The 19,654-nt window shown below is 31.1% G+C and overlaps 2 protein-coding genes across 2 annotated transcripts; both read right to left on the bottom strand.

The window, feature by feature from the left end:
- Positions 1 to 2,772: 2,772 nt before the first annotated feature.
- On the bottom strand, positions 2,773 to 4,408 carry LOC111632438 (zinc finger protein 493-like; the record flags this gene model as incomplete). The annotated part of the gene is made up of 1 exon (XM_023376856.1): positions 2,773 to 4,408. A coding segment is annotated over one exon (1,080 nt), but the record flags the coding sequence as incomplete, so codon positions are not given.
- LOC111632437 (zinc finger protein 808-like) lies at positions 4,408 to 16,532 on the bottom strand. Its single transcript, XM_023376855.1, has 6 exons — positions 16,403 to 16,532; positions 13,619 to 13,803; positions 11,797 to 11,881; positions 7,245 to 7,387; positions 5,730 to 5,793; positions 4,408 to 5,031 (listed from the first exon to the last, which is right to left on the bottom strand). Exons 2-6 carry the CDS (start codon positions 13,766 to 13,768, stop codon positions 4,430 to 4,432), a joined length of 1,044 nt encoding a protein of 347 aa, XP_023232623.1. The 5' UTR covers positions 13,769 to 13,803; positions 16,403 to 16,532; the 3' UTR covers positions 4,408 to 4,429.
- Positions 16,533 to 19,654: the final 3,122 nt, after the last annotated feature.

Genomic DNA, 19,654 nt, shown 5'->3' with positions numbered 1-19,654 from the left:
TATAAAAATTTACTAAATTGAAGCTAAAAATAGACGAGAATAATGATTTATAATTGTTTATGTTTGTAGCTAACAATGTAGCTCCGATAAAAATAACTTTTTCCCAGAAAGTTCCCACCCCACAAACCCAAGTCAATGCTTATTCGTTAAAGGATAGTCATTTAACTATAATATACCAATTAGAGGTCAACAGACGTGCAAACAAGAATTTTATTGTCCAATGAACGAAAGAAGGGTCTGCCATAGAGTTAACATGGAAAGGAGGAGTTTTGTGGGTAAATTTAAAAATAGGGAGTGGTAACAAATATCTTATTCGTTGAAACAGACTTAATCTATGTAGATAAATGCCAATCAGTGCTTAAATCGCCACCAACTAGTTAATTACGAAAAAAAATTCACACTTACTCCAATTGGAGTACTGCGCAACCGACTGGTTAAAATCACGTGAAAAATTTAAACCAACCACAATACAAGTACACAACAGTTCCAAACTCCATTACAGGGCACCTGCATTGAATTCTTATAGCGTCGTGTATACCTTACGTCACGGGTTAAATTTATTATTTTAGATTTATATTACAGTAGAGCGTCGTTTATCCGAAAGAATTCCAGTCGTCAAGTTTAAATTTTCACTAGTGCTGTGGCGCTGCAATCTTTGCCTACATCTTGGGCTACTCCAATATTTTTTTTTGTTTATATGTGTGTTTTAGCTGGCAGCACTGGCACTTTTGTGCGGTGTTTTTCTGAGGACTGTGTGTCGTTCTGAATCGAACGTTTTTGATACTAGATTAACTTCTAAAGTAGAGGAGAAGGCGGTATTATGGAACCCCAATTACATTTTAGTGAATTGTAAACAAGGTATCATAACTACACCCACATTTTTTGTGCGAAAAGTACTGGTAACTAGTAAACTAAACGTTCCTAATTGGATTTTTCGCTAGTGTAATTATAAGTATGGTTTTTGAAGGCTTTTGTACAAAAAGTCCGAAAGTAGGCTTAGAGAAAATCGGGTGGTAATATGGAACCTTACTGTATATTTTCAAAAAAATGCTTTAATGTAGCCAAAAACAAATAGGAAAGGACAAAAAATGTTAAATAATTACAAAATTATTTACTCCAATGTATTTTATCGCAAAAATGCTTTTATAATAGAAAAATATGACCTCCATCAACAATATATATTCCAGCAGCTCTTTTTCGATATTTTCAGACTTTCTACCTAGTGTCTTTTTCCCAAATTGCTCCGGACGAATGTCTGATTGCAAAGAGAGAGTTCGGAGGAGTTGAGTTCCATATTACTGTAAAAGCACCAAAGGGGTCCGTATTTCACGCATCGCCATCTCGAATTAACTTATGTCTGTCGAGACCAAAATTTAAAAAACGTGAACATCACACAGATTAATATGTACCCCTAAGTCTCTGGAACGGAATACATGCACCAGTGAACCTACAACTACACGATTTATATTTTAAAAATAATTAAATTCATTTAGCATTCAAAACTTGTGAATTTTGGAAAAAACAAATTTGCTGATTAAATACGGACAACCGTTTAACTGAAGTAAAACGGGTTTTCCCCTTGCTATGGATGTCTGCCTAGTTCAGTTCAGCTACATTCCGCTACAGTTCGCCTTTATTATCAGTTCGAAATGGGGTGGTTCCATAATACCCGCAGTGTTCCATAATACCACCTTCTCCTCTATAATTTTTATTGTTTTTATATTTTTCAATATATTTATTTTGCTTTTAAAAAATAAAGAAATTATTTTTAACGATACAATAGCCATGATTATTATTTTAAAAAGTTTGCGTTAAGCTTAACATCGACGAAAATTCAACGCGAAGCGAAACGCAACGGAGAAAAATTTTAACATTGGATAGGTTAATATATTTTTCGTACGTAATCGGTTATCCGAAAAATAAGTTATCCGAACAACCCCAGTTCCCAATTGATTCAGATAAACGACGCTCTACTGTATTCCTTTTTACACATATTTGTATCTGAAATATAAAAAATAAAGAAATAAGGACTGAACATATGAATATAATTATTTTAATACTGTATTAAAACAATTAATAGAAAACAAAACAAGAAAAATGAAACACGTAGTATAGAGAATTATATTATTTTATTATATATTTATTTTATAATTAAAATTATAATAAGAAAATATTTTATTATTAATACTGTACATTTATTTATACATTATATTTAAATGAAACATTACTGACATAGACATAATGTAATCAATAGATTAACAAAATTAAAAGTCTTGACGTCTTTCTTCAGAGATAACATACACAATACAGTTATTTCCCTTTATACTAAAGACTTTGTGTTCACATTGTTAAGTCTGTTTAATGCACGTTATACTTAAAATTAATAATAAAAATATACAGAAGTTCGTATTGTTCCATATCTTCTAGTACATATATTACATTAATACAAACAAAATAGAATAATTATTTTAAAATATGTAAATTATTTCGAGGCATTTCACAAGAACAACTCCATTGGGAAATGTGAATATTTAAAATGTAATTTAAACAGAATTTTTTTTGCCACAAGCATCACATTTCTTAACGCATAAATCGGAATTTGTCTTCATGTGCGTAATTAATCCAATCTGTTTTCTAAATGTCTTCTTGTATATTTTGCATTGTTATTTATTTCCTGTAAAATGAAAAGTATTGATGAGTTTGAAATTCCAAACTCATCAATATCTTTTCATTCCACAGGAAATAAATAGGAAAACAGGTTTTTACAAATGTCACATTAGAAATGAATGTAATTATTAAAAGTAGTCATATGCTTCTCTAAAACCTTCCCACTGGTAAAAGTTTGTTTACATATATTACATTGATAAGGTAATTGGGGTGTATTTCTAAACAAAAAAATTTTAAATGTAATTTCAGTTTAGTTCCCGTTTTAAATTGCTTTTACCATTTCTACAATAATACGCTTAATTCTGATAAACGATTTGATGGCTTAATAAAAGACTTTTAAAATAACATTCCTCATTACATATGTAACGAAGATTGTCTTCTTTGTGATTGTATTCATTACATTTTAATACATGTCTATTGGTAAAAAGTCTATTGCATTTCTCACAACGAAACATTTTTATGTCTTAATAAATATTTTTGGCGATTAATTAATTACTTATTACAAATATTACACTTTTAAATGTGAATTTTCGAATGTTCTTTTAGCGTGGATTCAGTCTTGAACGGCTTGTTACAAATATCGCATAAATACATATTTTCATGTTTAGTTAGATAATGTCTGTCTAAGGAAGTTGTATTGGCGTAACCTTTTTTACATATGTCACAAACATACTTTTTTTCTTTCGCTGTGAATATTTTTATGCTTTTCCAAGAAACGTTTTCTCTTAAAATATTTGTTACACATATGACAAGAATATTTGTATTCGTTGCTGTGTACAGTAATATGCTGTTTTAAATCACCACTTCGTTTAAAACTTTTATTACATATGTCACATGTATAGTTAAATTTATCATTATGAACTACTTTATGACGTGTCAAATACTGTTTTGTTTTAAAATCTTTGTTACATATATCACAAGAATATTTTAATTTCTTGCTGTGTAGACGAGTATGAAGTTTTAAATAAGTACTGCATTTAAAACTTTTATTACATATCGGACAAACATAGTTACATTCATCAGTATGAATTATGTAATGCGTTTTTAAACTCTCTTTCCGCTTAAAACTCTTATTGCAAATATTGCATTTGAAAGGACGGTCTTCACGATGTGTTTGTTCATGTTGAAACAGATATTTCCGCTTAAATTCTTTTCCACATATCTTACAGGCATAAACTTTGTGTGTTCTCTTGTGTCTTTCTAAACGGCCCTTACTAACGCGCTTACCACAAATGTCGCAACACATATTTTTCCGCTGGATACTTTTCCGCCTTGTTTTACTCTTAATACATTTATGCTGTCGCAAATACCGTTTTGCCTTAAAGTATTTCTTACATACGTCACAAAAATGTTTGTTTTCATCGTTGTGTGTATAAATATGCTGATTTAAACCAGAACTGCGTTTAAAACTTATGTTACATATTTCACAAATATGGTTAAATTTGTCATTATGAATTATTTTATGACTTGTTAAACTGTATTTTGTTTTAAAACGTTTGTTACACACTTCACAAGAATAGTTACGTTCATCAGTATGAGTTTCGTGATGGATTTTTAGTTGGTATCTCGATTTATAATATTTGTTACATATATTACAAGAATAATTGTATTCATCATTGTGAATATGAAGAATATGCTTATTTAAATCACCACTTCGTTTAAAACTTATGTTACATATTTCACAAATATGGTTAAATTTATCATTATGAATTATTTTATGATTTGTTAAACTGTATTTTGTTTTAAATCGTTTGTTACACACTTAACAAGAATAGTTACGTTCATCAGTATGAGTTTCGTAATGTGTTTTTAAATAGCCTTTCAATTTAAAACCCTTATTGCAAATATTACATTTGAAAGGACGGTCTTCACTATGCGTTGCTTCATGACGTAACAAATTAATTTTCCACTTAAATTCTCTTCCACATATCTTGCAGGCATAAACTTTACCATTTCTTGGTGATGAATTTACTCGATTTCCAGATGGCTGCAAACGAAAATTCCTATAAAAAATTTCGTTCTCATTTCCAGTTTTGTGTTCTTTTACGTGTCTTTGCAAAAGAAAACGCCACAAAAACTTCTTATTGCAGGATGTGCAGCAAAATGGTTTTTTTCGAATATGACAGAACAGGTGTGTTTCTAATATTCTGTTATTTGTAAAAGTCTGTTTACATAAATCACACTTAAATTCTTGTTTAGAATGAGATGCAAACATAACCTTGAAGTACTTTCTTTTAATTTTCTCATGAATTTTATTGTAATTTTCACTGGAAGGAGCGTATTTCTTCGTGTTGATATTATATTTCAAATGTTTTTCTGAATTGTTCTGAATATCGTGTTTCTCAATTTGCTCTTCGTTCTCAACTGAAAGTTTAAAAAATAGCATAAATGAAGTACCTATTATATTTAGATAAACATAACATTGCTTTCATATTAAAATATTACTGCTGTAGTAATATAACTGGTGAAGTATACCTAGGTTTTTCATTTAAAAGCAAGGCATCATTTGTTGTTCGCACTAAAAATAAAACATTTTACAATCATGAACTGATTGAGTCAGCTTAGAAGAAATCGTGTGCTTTAAGAGAGGAAAAAAAATCATTAGTGTAAAAAATTACTGGATTTTTCGGATCTTTTAAATCAAGATACGATAACTTGAACGTATGTCCAGTAGATGTAACATCATTTAAGAATATTAGCAACGTGTTAGAAAACAAGTTGCTAATATTTACTTATTTATGTCATTAAATAAGTTCTATAGCTCCCGTTTATTTCGTTTCAATACATTTTCTTTATTATTTTTGCGGAACCATAAAAAAGCAACATAACATGAACCATTAAATCACAACTCATGAGTTGTGATTTAATAATTCTGATTTTTCCAACATAGTTTTATTAAGTTCAAATTTATATTAATACGATGCAGGTACAGTACCTACTTATAATTCTCTAATATCACATCCCAGTTAAATGTATGACAGTTGAAACTTGAATGCAGTTCTTTAGCTGCCCTCTAAATAATATTAATATAAAAAGTTTGAATTAAGTAACATGTTACTTACTTTGAATGCTCATTTCATTCCTGTCAGAGTTTTCTTCCAGAGTGAATAATTCATTGTTGACAGGCTAAACAATATACAAACAATATATGACAATCACGAATAATCACTTATGATATATAAAACAGTAACGAGTTGTTTAACTTTCCCGGCAACGTTCCAAACAGGTGAACAAAATCGTGCACTTTTTACCAGTGAAACTGCCAGTGAAAGCTAGGAGAGTTCTTCTGTAAGAAAAGATTTTTACACCTAATGTATTTCACAATTCGTTGTAAAACTGTTTTGCTCATTTTATAACATTAGAGAGGTTGAAGCCGAAGTACAAACTTTAAACTTGTACGGCAAGCAGAAGTACACGTTCGACGTTTGAACTTTAAGCAAAACACTTTGCGCCAACGTTGACGTCGCGCACTGATTAATGGGATATTGTCGAAAAATGGCGGAAATATTTAAGAAAGACGAAGGTTACCAGCGAACGTAAATAACAAGTTAAATTATTTAAAAACATTTTTGAGAATGTTTAATAAAGCCATTGTCATAATTCTAGGATTACAAGATGGAAGCGCTCGACGTTCGCGTTTTAGCCGCAACGTCGCTATTATTTTGTTGTAATCAACTGATGTTTTACAACTGATAAAATTAGAATTGCAGTGTTAATTAATTTGTTATAATCGGTGTTCATCTAACTAATGTCTTCATAGTATTAGAAAAATAAATAAATCTGGTATTTTGTACATCGTCGTTTCAATGGATTACAAAGTAAATTTTGCCAAGGGTTTCGTAAATTTTAGTTCCGCCAGTAACCTTCCTAAACATATGGCTGCATTCATTTTTTGTTATATTCATAACAAAAAAAGTATTTGAATCCGATCAATTTTTATTCTCTGATTATTTGCAAATTTTCAGATTTTGAGATCGAAAAAACATGGCAATAAATACCGTAAATGTGTGGCGTGTATTTTGGATTCTATCTCATTTATTATTTTACAATTAAATATAAAGAAACGAAATTTAGCACCGTACGTCGTGTATAAGGAGCATTAATGCAATTAAATTCTGGTAATAAAATGTCGAGGGGTGAAGAGATAAAAAGAGGTAACGTGAAAAATTTCGAGTCCGATTGCACTGAATGAAGTTTTTCTTTGTTGTTAGCATCTATAATTCTTTGTGAAATGCATTTCTATCATTAATTAAAATTAAAACATTTCTTCATTCTATAATAATTAAAATTATTCAGAGTTTTTATAACATATGTCGTTACACAATTTTATTTATTTATTATGATTAATAATTCAAATGTTATTTTTTAAATAAAATCTCTTAACAGCCAGAAGACTTAGGCAACTCGTTCTTAAATATTTTCTTATATAATACATATTTTCTATTTAATACAGAATACACCTAAATTCAAATCATAATATTGTGTTAGTGATATTAAGCTACGTTTTCAACCATTCAGTAAGCTAATATTAAAATTTCACTGAAAAATATTTCGAAATTTGTATTATTTACTCTTACCTGTTCATTATCATCTGGAAGAACAGCTTCTTTACAATCTTCAGTCTTTACTTCAATCTTCAATTTTTTCAAATCAATTTTACATTCTGATTTTATACCATGTTTTACATCACAATTTACTTTTACTTCTTCTTTCTTGATATCTGTAGTGGAATTTACAAAGTTTTTGTGTTAAAGCATTCTAAGAAAAACTTGAAATATAAAATAAACAGAGCATATGTTCAACATTTAACATAACAATATTAAATTACATGTTTCACTACTTCATTTATTTGTGATTACGAGCCGAAAATTAGCTATTTGTCACTGCGTATTGGTGTGATGTGTGATACAAATTATAATAAACATGATTAGAAACTTTTCGTTATTAAATAAATCAGCAACGAGTGCTTATGTTTTCCGTAAACATTGAAAACTACGTGTAGCGCCATTTTATGATATTTTGTTTAAAATAATTTTATATTTTTAACTGTTATAAAATGAAAAAAAACCTTAAATTTAAGGATAAAGATGAGTTTTATAAGAAATTGTAAATGAGAGAACGAGTAAACTCCTCGTTTACTACGACCCTACTGAAGATAGAGACGACCCCTTCCACCTTAATAAACAAACCTTCCTTCTAAATTTCAGAAATTTTCGTCAAAAAGCACAGTAATTATTTAACTTTAGAAAAGGTTGAAGAAAATCATCGTGCCCCTTCACACACGCTGACATTTAGGGTCGAGTTATATATAACTCCGTATCGTATCCGTATTCCGTAAGAAAAGTTTGGATCGATCAATCTTTTACGGTAACGATACGGAGAAAACCAACTGCGTATGCGCTAAGCCGCATACAATCGGAAGTTGTGCCGAAAGCAACTAACAAAACTTTGAGGGAAACAACATGAATACGACTACTCGTCAAGAATGCGTTGCAGTGATTGCGTTGTTGGCAATAAGTGTAGGTGCTTTTGTCATTAATAAAAAGCGGACAAGTTGACGACGACATCCATGGCAAATACGTCTCATCAACATAAACAGGCCCACTTTGCCAATTCTCGTTATTTCGTCGGATGAAAGACGTCAATTCCGAGGAATTGTCTAAGTACACAAGAATGAACGTGGATCTCTCCCACGAGCTGTAGAGACACCTGTGGAGGAGACTATACAAACCACATGGTCAAGCAATTAATCCAGAAATGAGACTTACGTTGACATTAAAGTNTATTGTTATGTTAAATGTTGAACATATGCTCTGTTTATTTTATATTTCAAGTTTTTCTTAGAATGCTTTAACACAAAAACTTTGTAAATTCCACTACAGATATCAAGAAAGAAGAAGTAAAAGTAAATTGTGATGTAAAACATGGTATAAAATCAGAATGTAAAATTGATTTGAAAAAATTGAAGATTGAAGTAAAGACTGAAGATTGTAAAGAAGCTGTTCTTCCAGATGATAATGAACAGGTAAGAGTAAATAATACAAATTTCGAAATATTTTTCAGTGAAATTTTAATGGTACATGTTCTTTTCCATTTCTTTTGTATTTCCAGATCTGTACAGTACAGAAATATGGGAGGAACATATAAAATCTCTTAACAGCCAGAAGACTTAGGCAACTCGTTCTTGTATAAAAACGAGTTGCCTAAGTCTTCTGGCTGTTAAGAGATGGTACATGTTCCTCCCATATTTCTGTACTGTACAGATCTGGAAATACAAAAGAAATGGAAAAGAACATGTACCATACACACTAAGTTTTTTATTTAAATTTCATAAATTTCCATCTCGCCTGGGCTTCAGACACTGAAAGATGCTATATATTCAAATACCTGCACGTACCATACAGTACATATCTACTCTATATACATTTAAATGGTGACTACATACCTGTCAATTGGACAGTCTCCGCCACGGTCTTCCATGAATTACTTTTCTTTTTAATGTCTTTAAAGTCTGTATGACTTTTATCATAAATAAATAGAAATTATTTTATGACTTGGATTAACAAATTGTCACCAAAATACTCTTCTGACCTCTCCATCGTAGTAAAAGCAGTTAAAAATAGCAGAACAATGAATGATCAAATCCTAACCGTAGTCGATGATGATTGTATGTTGCCAGATCAAGCAAAAAGTAACAAATTGATTGAAAAGTAACTTTTGACTGACGATGCTACTTGTGAATAATATAAAATTTTAAGATAAGAATTATTTTGGTCATAAAAAATAGAAAAACGATAAAATGAATAAATAATTATAGTGTTAGATCTGGCAAAAACTACAGATGATTTTGTGCATGTTCACAATGGACTTGCTCTGTAAACCATACGGAAAAGCCCTTATGATAACTTTTTTAATATCTATCTGTTATTTTATAGTTAAACATTATCATAATTGTAATCCCGCTGATGAGGAGCATAATAGTCCGAAACACAGATATGAACAGATGTATGTGTACAGGTAGCTCAATAAAGAAAGTCTGTTTTCATTAAGAACTTTTTCCTCAATTCTTGCGTAATAACTTAAAAACCAGTATAATTGTCCTATTAATAATTAATGTCCAAGTTGACAAAATATATATTAAGAAACTAAAGGACAGTAAGGCAATAATAATTAATAATAATTGCCCTTACGGTAATTTATAACTATTGATATAGATATCCAGTGTGACAAACATTAATGGATACGGATACGATTACGTTACAGAATTTATAACTCGACCCTTATGCATACAGAAAAATCCCCGAAATTTTTTATCATTTCTCGACGTCTTAAGCTGTCCTAAGTTTAAGAATGTAATAATGTTCGGAGGAAGAGATTATTCTCTAACCGACTTCCTTTATGTTATATACAGGGTGTATCAAAATGACGTTTTAAAAATTTGGAAGATTGTAGAGGATGCAATTTTCAACGTTTTGATTTCAGGAACTCATAGCCGGAAATGTATTATAAAGTTTTTACAGCACTTTGCACTTTGCATTCGGTATGCTAAATGAAATAGCAGAATACAGTATTTATGACAAGTTTTATTGAAAAAACAGTAGAGTACAATCAAACTGTACATCGAATCAGTGGCTGCACTACTTTAGAGTAAATGTTCAATGTGACGACCACCAACTTCGTTACATAATGTGCAACGACGAACCATGTTTTGTCCGACTCTCCGTAGGATGCCACGCTCCCCTCTAATGGTATTAAATGCTGTAAAGATGCGCTCCGTAAGCTCATGAACTGTTTCTACAGGTGTTGCATACACAAGGGACTTTACATAACCTCAGAGGACTTTACATTCAAGAACAATAACATGACGTCAATGAACGGAAGGGTAGCTACCAAAGTGAAGGGCGTTCAAGCACTTCCTACCGCTGTAGAAAGTTTATATCACATTTCCGGCTATGGGTTCCTTATATCAAAACGTTCAAAATTTCATCCTCTACAATCCCCCAAATTTTTAAAACGTCATTCTGATATAACCTGTATAACAACAGAGAAAGTAAAACTTATTTAAAGTGTTAATAACTAAGTTAAAAAAAAATAACTTGGATGGAGCTTATGAGCGTTGTTTTTATAAATCGAGCTTGCTAACGATGAATATTTTACTGTCACTGTGGTACTGGCTCTCATAAGCAAGAAAAAAATGTGTAATGCTATGATATTGCACGTAACTATTTTGAGTTTAATTTGAAAAAAAAAACGAAATCGGCAGAGTTACAAAACTTTATCAGTAAAAATGTTATAATTGGTTATGATGCCATCTGTTATGAGATTTTACGTAAAAATCGTTTTATATTATTAATTATTATAAAATGGCAAAAGGCTGAATTTTGAAAGTACAGATCAGTTTATCAGTTTATCGATAAAAACAATAAAATAAATACCAACAGACTTTTTCGGTATTTATTTAAAAAAATCGAATTTAATCATATAATTGGGCTGTAATTGTAGAAAAAATTGTAGAACTATAAATTCTCACTGTCGTGTGTCTGTGTGTCAGTCCTTTCTTAATCTGGAGAACAAACGAAGATAAAAGCCGAGGTAGGATAATGTGGAAAGATTAGGGGCACGACACATCAATTAACTATGTAGGAACTTTTGGTAAAAATCGAAAGTTACGTTATTTCAATTAAAATCTTTACTCCCGAAAACAGTTAATAAATGACCGGCACAACTGCATTGTTAAAGGCAAAGTATAATGAACAGAGACAAGCCACTATTAATTTGAGATGAAGAACATATCTTATGAACTAAATACATTAAAAATATGATTATAAATTGCAGCCCGGCATTGTGACGATGCCATAATAAACAATTTCTCTTTTCATTGAAATCTAAAATATCTAAATTGGACTTTTCTCTGTTGTAAGATTCTCATCAATTGAATTGACAATTTTAAATCTGTCAACTGAATTAATTGTTATTGATAATATTAAATTCTATTTAAATCCTTATTCACTATTCGACATATTCGCAACGTTTTTCAAATGTTATCATTTCCATTTATATGAATGTAAATTTACCAATTGTTCTTATCAGTAGGAATATACTTTCATGATATTAAAAGTATTAAGCCACCTCTTTCGATTTTATAACCAGAATGACTCCAAATATTGGATCCGTTTATGTTGTTTGTGAAAATTGGTTTTCCTTTAATATTAATCTGAAATAATAAAAGTTTAAGTTATATTATTAGACAGATCGATCTTTATAGAAAAACAAATGAAAAAACTAATTAAACTGAAGCATAGAAATACACTTACTAAATATATATATTTTTAAATATGGCCTACTAATTACTTTTAATGGTAGTGCTTGTCATCTATTTAAGATCTTTCAGAGAAAAAATTTTGAATTCAAATAACATGAATTCCTCTTTTTTAGCAAAGGTATGTATACAGTTTATCGGAACCTCCTGCCCAATTAAATGAATCTGATACTATATGATTATGTAAATAATAGATTATTAAGAATTGAGCTGCAATTTGAAAATATATTTATAAATTCCCACTTTTTTTAGTCTGTACGACTGTTTGACAGTCCATTCTTAATTTCGACAACAGACTTAAATAGCTGAAAGCCGAGACAAGATGTGGAAATTTTAAAAGAGGTTTCGACACAAGAACTTCCGACGAAAATTGAAAGTGACGTTATTTAGATTCAGAAAGTTTCCTCTGAAAAAAGTTAAATACGTAAACGTCACGACTCTATCACTAACAGCAATAGTATAATGTATACGGGCAAGCCACTGGTAATTTCAGGTAAAGAGAATATATTTTAAACAAGCTGCAAGTACCCGCTTCTCTGGGTTTTTATTTGTTCGTACATTTATATGTAATATAATTTTATATATTTGTATATAAAAGACTGTTTCTTTTCCTCTACATAATCTTTCTCTGATTGGATGTGTTTCCCTATAATTTTCAAGTTGCTCTTTTGTCTGATTATTTCTGTTTCGTTGATAATTTTCTCGTAGCAATGTTAGATGTACTTCTCTTTCTTTCGTGGTTTCATTTTTCCGCGCCATCTTCTGCCTTTGAGATATGATTCGAGACCGTAAAAATTCTTTCTTACTCTTTGGCATTGTTTTTTTATACTTTTACTTTTCACACTTCACTATTCACTTTTTACTTTTTACTTTTTCTCTTATTCGTACACTTTTCGTCACACGTCTCCAAAAGCCATCCTTACTACTCACACATAACAGTGTGAGTAGTGAGGATGGCTTTTAGAGAGTAGTGAGAATGTTTCGAATAGTCGTTAAATGAGGTTTGCGTAAAAGTTATACTCGCGAAGATGGATTTTTGGTCAGAGAAAAAAAAATTGTTTTAATTTTTCGCAAAAAGAATAAGTTATTAAGAAACACATCAGAGATGAGTAGCCACGTGACCGAATAGAACCAACAAATGTCACGTGACACGCTTCGTACGTGTTTGCCGTCTGATGTGCCTCTCTGCCAGGAAAACAAGCTTAAGCAATGGCATCTTCTAACGATGCACACTCCGTAAGTATCCCTACAATTTTTTGTTTATAGCATAGTTTATATTGATTATTCCCAAAAGTTTATACGTGTTTTGGAAATAGTTCGAGTCAAATTAGTCAAAAATCGATTAATTTTATGGAAGAAAACATTTAAAAAAGAAAACATTTATCCCTAAACTAAATAAGTATACTTTTTAAAACGAACACCGTGATCAAAACGTCAAAATTTTTTGTAAAGAGCCGAAATGCTTTTACTTTAAATCGAAAACAATGTAGCTCAGTTGGGTCATTATTTATACAAATATACTATTCAAAAATATATTTTTTCTCTATTTCCAATTTATATTATAGCCTATAAGCCGCGTTTCTCGTCCATAAAGCAACACTGCGATCTTACAATAAAGTATTTTTCACTCACCTTTAACGGTTCCGATTTAATTGTTTTATAACACTTCACATCCGTATTAAATTCTTTCTTGAAATTCTTTAAATCAACTTCAAATTTCTTTTCGATTCGTTCAGTTGTACAGTCCGAATGTTCTGTTTCTAACTCTTGTTTTATCTTCATTTTCTCGATTTACGATATTCTCGTATGTCAACAATCTGTATTCAATCAAATAATTAATTAATAAATAAATGTTTATTCGAAATTTACAAGTAACAAAGAAAGACGATAAACTCATAACTACTGTTCCCGTTGTAGTAGTAAACAAGGGTGCACCCTCAAGGTTAACGTAAGAAACACCAGTGATGACACGTCACCAGCACACGTGATACTTTGCAGCTATAAATTCACGTGTTATATGGTTAATAGTATTGATCTTAGAACGCAATTATGAATGTTTATAGAAAGAAACTAAAAATGAAATATTTAATCATATCCTTAAAACCTAAAAACTATTCGGTTTACATTATACTAGGTATAGGAGCGGATCTAAGTTTTTCGGAGAATAGGGCTTATTAAATTTTAATGGGGCCCCATTTTCGTTAAATTAAGAGGTTTAAAATTGGGGATTAACATTTATTTTTAATAACATGAAAATCAGAGTTGAAATATATATATTTATGAAATGTTAATAAAAAGCGTATTAAAATTTATGATAATAATTCAATTTTTATGCTCCCTTCACACTTGTGGGCCAGAACTTGAGTCTTATTAACCTCTATGTATTAATATACATAGGGGTTAAGAAAGTAGCCTAACTAGGTAGCCTGATAGTTCAATTTTAAATCTATTATAATTAAAAGGTAAAATAAAAAATAAAAAGTAGTTAAATTTATAAAATAAATAAATGAAACTACTAAAACATGAAAATGAATATAAATTTGATTATCATTTGTGCGAAACAACACTAAAATAATTCTTAAAGCTATGTGGAAAAAAACGACAGTTGCAATTAATTAAAAGTAGTACAATTAATGCAGAAAATTGAATGGAATACGTAAAGATTTAAAGTTCATAATTTACTTTTAACAAAAGTTTATTATATTTGTTCGATATCTTTTTCTATTTTTGTAAAACATACGAAATTAAAGGAAACACTTCCTTTTCTGTTAATGTATACCAACGCTCCCTAACCCATTTTTCCTTGTGTGAGAGACTTGGAAATATTTTTACGAAAAACTTTTCTATAAAATTCACACTTTGTGTCCTTACCGTACATTGTTCTTCAAATCCGGAATTCATTAAACGCAATGTTTCTTCACACACGTTTTAAGAGTTAAACAAAAGATTATCAATGACCTCAACCTTTCCCTACGGTCATCGTCCAATACTCTGCCTCCAGTGCCCCCTGTCACCCAATTCCTTTTTTTCGCCTCCTACATTTACTAGCCATCAACAGGGGGCTGCTTTTAGGGACAACTGCGCTAAACAGTCCAACTTCCGACACGTGTTGGTAGAGTAGAAATCTTGTTTCGACAGTTCTAATTGGAAGAGTTCTGCGTTTTAAAATGAGTTCACCTCACACAGTTCCGTGGAGTCTGCCACGTAAAACTTGTTGCCTGTGTGAAAGAAACACAGAGTATCCGCTATAATTCCTAAATCTTCGGCAAACAGGAAAAATAAGGGAAAAATTCGAAGACCAAGAGAAATATCTCCGATTTAAAAAATAATTGTGAAAACGTTACAGAGTATATTATATTTACATTATTCTATGAACTATCTATGAATGGAAATAGAGGGAAATATCTCCCTCTATTTCCATTCGAAAGGGAAATTCGATAGTGGGATAAACCAGCAACTTTCGCACCAACACAAGAAATTTTGCTGGCGTCATCTGTTATCATTTATTCTTCTATATTTAATTTTTCCTAGTTATAATTTAGCCTGCAAACTTTAGTAAGGAGTAAAATCGTCATTAAGTACGCCATGACGCGTCTCTATCAACCAATAACGGTTCGTCTGGTAGTCACGTGAGATAATAAAATCAATGGCAGAATGAATGGTGCGATTACATGAAATGACTGACATTAGATAAAAGAAAAGATAATAAATTTCACACAAATTCTACAAAATATTCACATATAATTTAATTCAAAGGAAAACCCAAACGAATGTTAGTCGAAATAGTATTGTTTATCGAAAGATCTTGATCGAGGAATAAACGTATTTTACACTAGTTCGTCCTCGATCCAAGAAAATATTTCTCATTCAAAACCTCCGACAAAATTTTCTTGTTAAATAAAGCAAGCCATAAAAAAAAAAAAAAAAAATTTGTAAACACGTGGATAACGGCAGTGTCGGTATTGTTCCGTCATAGTAAATACTGTACGCATGCGCCGAAATGTAAGTAGGTTGTGCCACTTACCGCTTGTGCCACCGCGCGACGAAAATGCGTTTGCGTCGCCGTTTTCCATGTCACGCCACGTGTGTATCCATCCTAATGGAGATACATACGACTCCCATTAACTGTCCACTCTATCGACCTTACATCATCGAAATTTAATATCATCAATCCCCTAAATGAAAAGAGAAAACCTAGAAAAGGACTGACGATGTATTAACGGTGTTTGCCAGACGAGTGATAAAAACGACGAGAATTCTATGAACAATAGTTGTTTATCATATATCACGTGGGTTTCGTAGCTACTATGACGTGAGTTGGTGACGCACTACCTCTTGACTCTTTTCTATTGACTTTGAATTTGCATTCCCTTTTTTTACTGCTACAATGCGAACAAAACAACTGAGTTTACTTGCCTGTCTTTGTTAGGACTTTCATACTATGGCCGACTGGTTCGACTGGTCCGACTCCAAGACGTGTTTACATGGCAACAGCAGTCAGGTCGTTCTAGATTCGACAGATTTAAAAACTTAAATAACTTGTAACTTGTCGGAGCAGTCGGTCAATGTGAAATAGGCCTTACTCATTTAAAAATTCGAGTGAATTTATTGTGAATATTTATTAATTGACATCGATTAGTGACAGTCTATTCAAGTAAAAGAGGTGTTTCGTACTGTATACATTATTTATTTGTTTATCTATTCATGCAAATATAAATTCAAACTCGATGGTTTTAAAACCTTCTGTCAATAATCTGTTTTCTATTTAAAACAGTTATTTCCAGGATCCTTTATTACGTCATTAGATTTGGATTTATTTAATATTCATTACTACTTATTGATTATTATTCGCAGCAGTTACCTGACTTCACTTGTGATATTAACTGGGCTAAATAAATTTCAAACCTGTAGACTGCTGTTATAAACCGTGTGTTCGTGTCCTTCCTTACTCTCAAAACGGAGTTATGTAGGTGAAAATCGAAAACTTATTTACCGGAGGCTCGATTAACCGTAGTCACGTGTTTATAAATTGAAATATGATTAAAAACTGCAACCAATATATATAATTTTTAAACTCGAATTGCTATGAATAATTGTAAATAATACAATTGAGTCGATTACCCTAATGGAATCGTCAAAACAGACAAACATGGCAAATGTAAATTAGAGAGTCCCACGTGAAATATTGACTTCTTGAACTGTGGGAAGGGGAGGAGTTGACCTTCAGTGAGGCCATCGTTTATTCAAGGTCTGCTTGTAACTCCCGTTCAATAATCGCGATGTCAGACTACTGGTCATTTACAGTTTACTGGACAACGTGGTGGTGGATACATTGAAGCTTGTCTTTCTGGTTTATTTTATAAGTTTATCAATTGGATACTATTTAGATATTTATATTCATATAATTTATCAAAGGTAAGAGATTTTTTTTGATTATTAATTATATAAAAGTAAGAAAATTAGGGGTATTTTAAGTACATAACTAATTATTATATAGACTATAATAAGAATATTTAGAAGTTCAGACTATTTACAAAAAATTTAATTTTTGAGTCTATCTATTAATACATTAACACAACCACCAGAGGGTTGTAATTGGAAGAAAAATATATCCGGAGTTCACCATGAAATTGTATAATAAGAATATATTACTAATTCTTTTACATTATAACTAAAACGAATTTAAATATGTATTTACTTAATAGATGCCCCAAAGATGCTGTGTGACAGGCTGTAAAAGCAATTACTCATTTACAGAGTACACAACAGTTTTCTCTTTCCCCAAAAGTAAAGACATAATTAGTAAGTGGATTAAAGCTATACCACGTAATGACCAGGTGTTTGGGGACGGAGTCGGAGTCGGGAGGAATTTCTGGCCAGAGGAGTCGAAGTCAGAAAAATGTGTCGACTCCGGCATTTTGAATTCAATTTACGAGGGTGGTTTTTTTCTAAGATTCGATGGTCCATAAAACAAAGACAAGTGTAACTAACAAAATGAATTTATTACCAAAAGTTAGCTACAAACGTGGTTACTTTTCGACATAATCACCGTGAAGGTTGAGGAATTTGTCATATCTGTGGACGATCTTTTCCATCCCCTTGTAATAGAATGTTGCTGCCAGTAAATTGAGATGGCTTTAACGACGTTGTTTTAAAGATCGTCATTAGTTATATTAGTCTCAAACCTCTGCCCTGCACGCCACGTCTTTAGTTCAGGAAAGAAGTGGAAGTCTTCACCACCTTTAATTAAATACCCAGCATATAGCTCCGATTTATCGACGAGCGACTTCCACCTCTTTCCAGAACAGGAAAAGTGGTTAGAAAGGGAAAGAAAGGTTTGAGACTAATGACGATCTCGAAGAAAACTTAGTCCAACTAAAAAGTGTGCTGATCGCACACGTGTTAGTTGGACTAAGTTTTCTTGAAAAGTGAAATTGAAGTGCGAAAGCTGTAGAATAAAGATATGTAGATGTAGAATTTTATCGCTCCCCCTTTTTCCTGTTATTAAATATTTGTTAAAAATTAATTTTTTACACAAATAAATAATAATGTAAGTTAAATATTAAAAATACTAACTATAAAAGTATTTGGGTAAATGCTCGGGGCTCGTTTTAGAGTTCAGAGTAGGGTAACCCACTATGAGTGTCTCTGCTTCCCAAAAAATGACTTGGTATTTAATTTTATTAGAGTCGGAGTCGGCTTACTAAAATTATCGGGAGTCAGAGTCGGGTATATTTTTACCGACTCAGCAGCCCTGGTAATGACTTTTCTCCTTCTAAAAACAGTGTTGTGTGTATTAAACATTCTGATGACAAATTTATCATCAAAGAATATAAAGTAAAAGGATCATAATTAATAATTTCTAGATTAAGACCAAAACCAACTGAAGATGCCTACCCTTCTACAGTATATTTCCAAATTCCAAGTTATATTAAGCAAATTGATAGAGAAGGTCTTCCATATCCATCTGATTTATTTCTCTCCTCAACTGTTAAATTATATAAGCTTTTTCAATGCTTATTACAAGCTAAATATGAAGATCAATTTCTACAGTGCGAAAACAAAAAGAATTATTTATTAAACTTTCATTTGAAAGGTTTGAGCTAATTGATTTAGTATCTGTCAGTGTTTCATGTATCTGTGAAACAATGATTTAAAAATATTTTTGAAATATAATTTCAATTATTTTTAAAAATAATTATTGTCATGCAAGAACATCAACCTTGAAAGAAATGCCTGAAAGAAAAAGGAAATTACAAACTTACAATAAATTAATTACTTTAAATACTTTACCTACAAATTTCCATTCACTTCCACTTATTCTCATAACAGATGAAAATATTATATCTTTAGTGATAAAGATTTAATGGGGAAGACATGTATTGAACGTTCGCAGAGGGGAAAAACTTGAACAGACTGAAACAATGAGATAGAAGGTGTAAAAGTGTCAAGAAAAATGCGCACGTAATTTATGGACAGCTCCTAAATATTACATTTATTATAAGCCAGAGCTGAATTTATTTTGATTACAAGTAACAGAAAAATATAACTAAATAAAGAAGAGTCGAAATGGATATTTTAAGTTTTATATCATAGAAATGGAATGGGAGAATAATTTACAAAGAGTTTGCTCTGGGCGATGATGAATCGGCCAGTCAGTTAGGATAT

Source organism: Centruroides sculpturatus, unplaced genomic scaffold (assembly GCF_000671375.1).
Source record: "Centruroides sculpturatus isolate CEXI.00-Female unplaced genomic scaffold, Cexi_2.0 scaffold651, whole genome shotgun sequence".
NCBI classification, from domain to species: domain Eukaryota; kingdom Metazoa; phylum Arthropoda; class Arachnida; order Scorpiones; family Buthidae; genus Centruroides; species Centruroides sculpturatus.
The sequence above is the reverse complement of the archived record's forward strand: the minus strand, read 5'-3'. Positions and strand labels throughout refer to the sequence as shown.

Excerpts from the sequence above, each read along its gene's own strand:
- LOC111632437 (XM_023376855.1), bottom strand. The coding sequence starts at position 13,768 with ATGAAGATAAAACAAGAGTTAGAAACAGAACATTCGGACTGTACAACT. Across the intron at positions 11,882-13,618 it reads TTAAATCGGAACCGTTAAAG|ATTAATATTAAAGGAAAACC; the intron begins GTGAGTGAAAAA and ends TTATTATTTCAG. Across the intron at positions 5,794-7,244 it reads TTCCAGATGATAATGAACAG|CCTGTCAACAATGAATTATT; the intron begins GTAAGAGTAAAT and ends TATATTGTTTAG.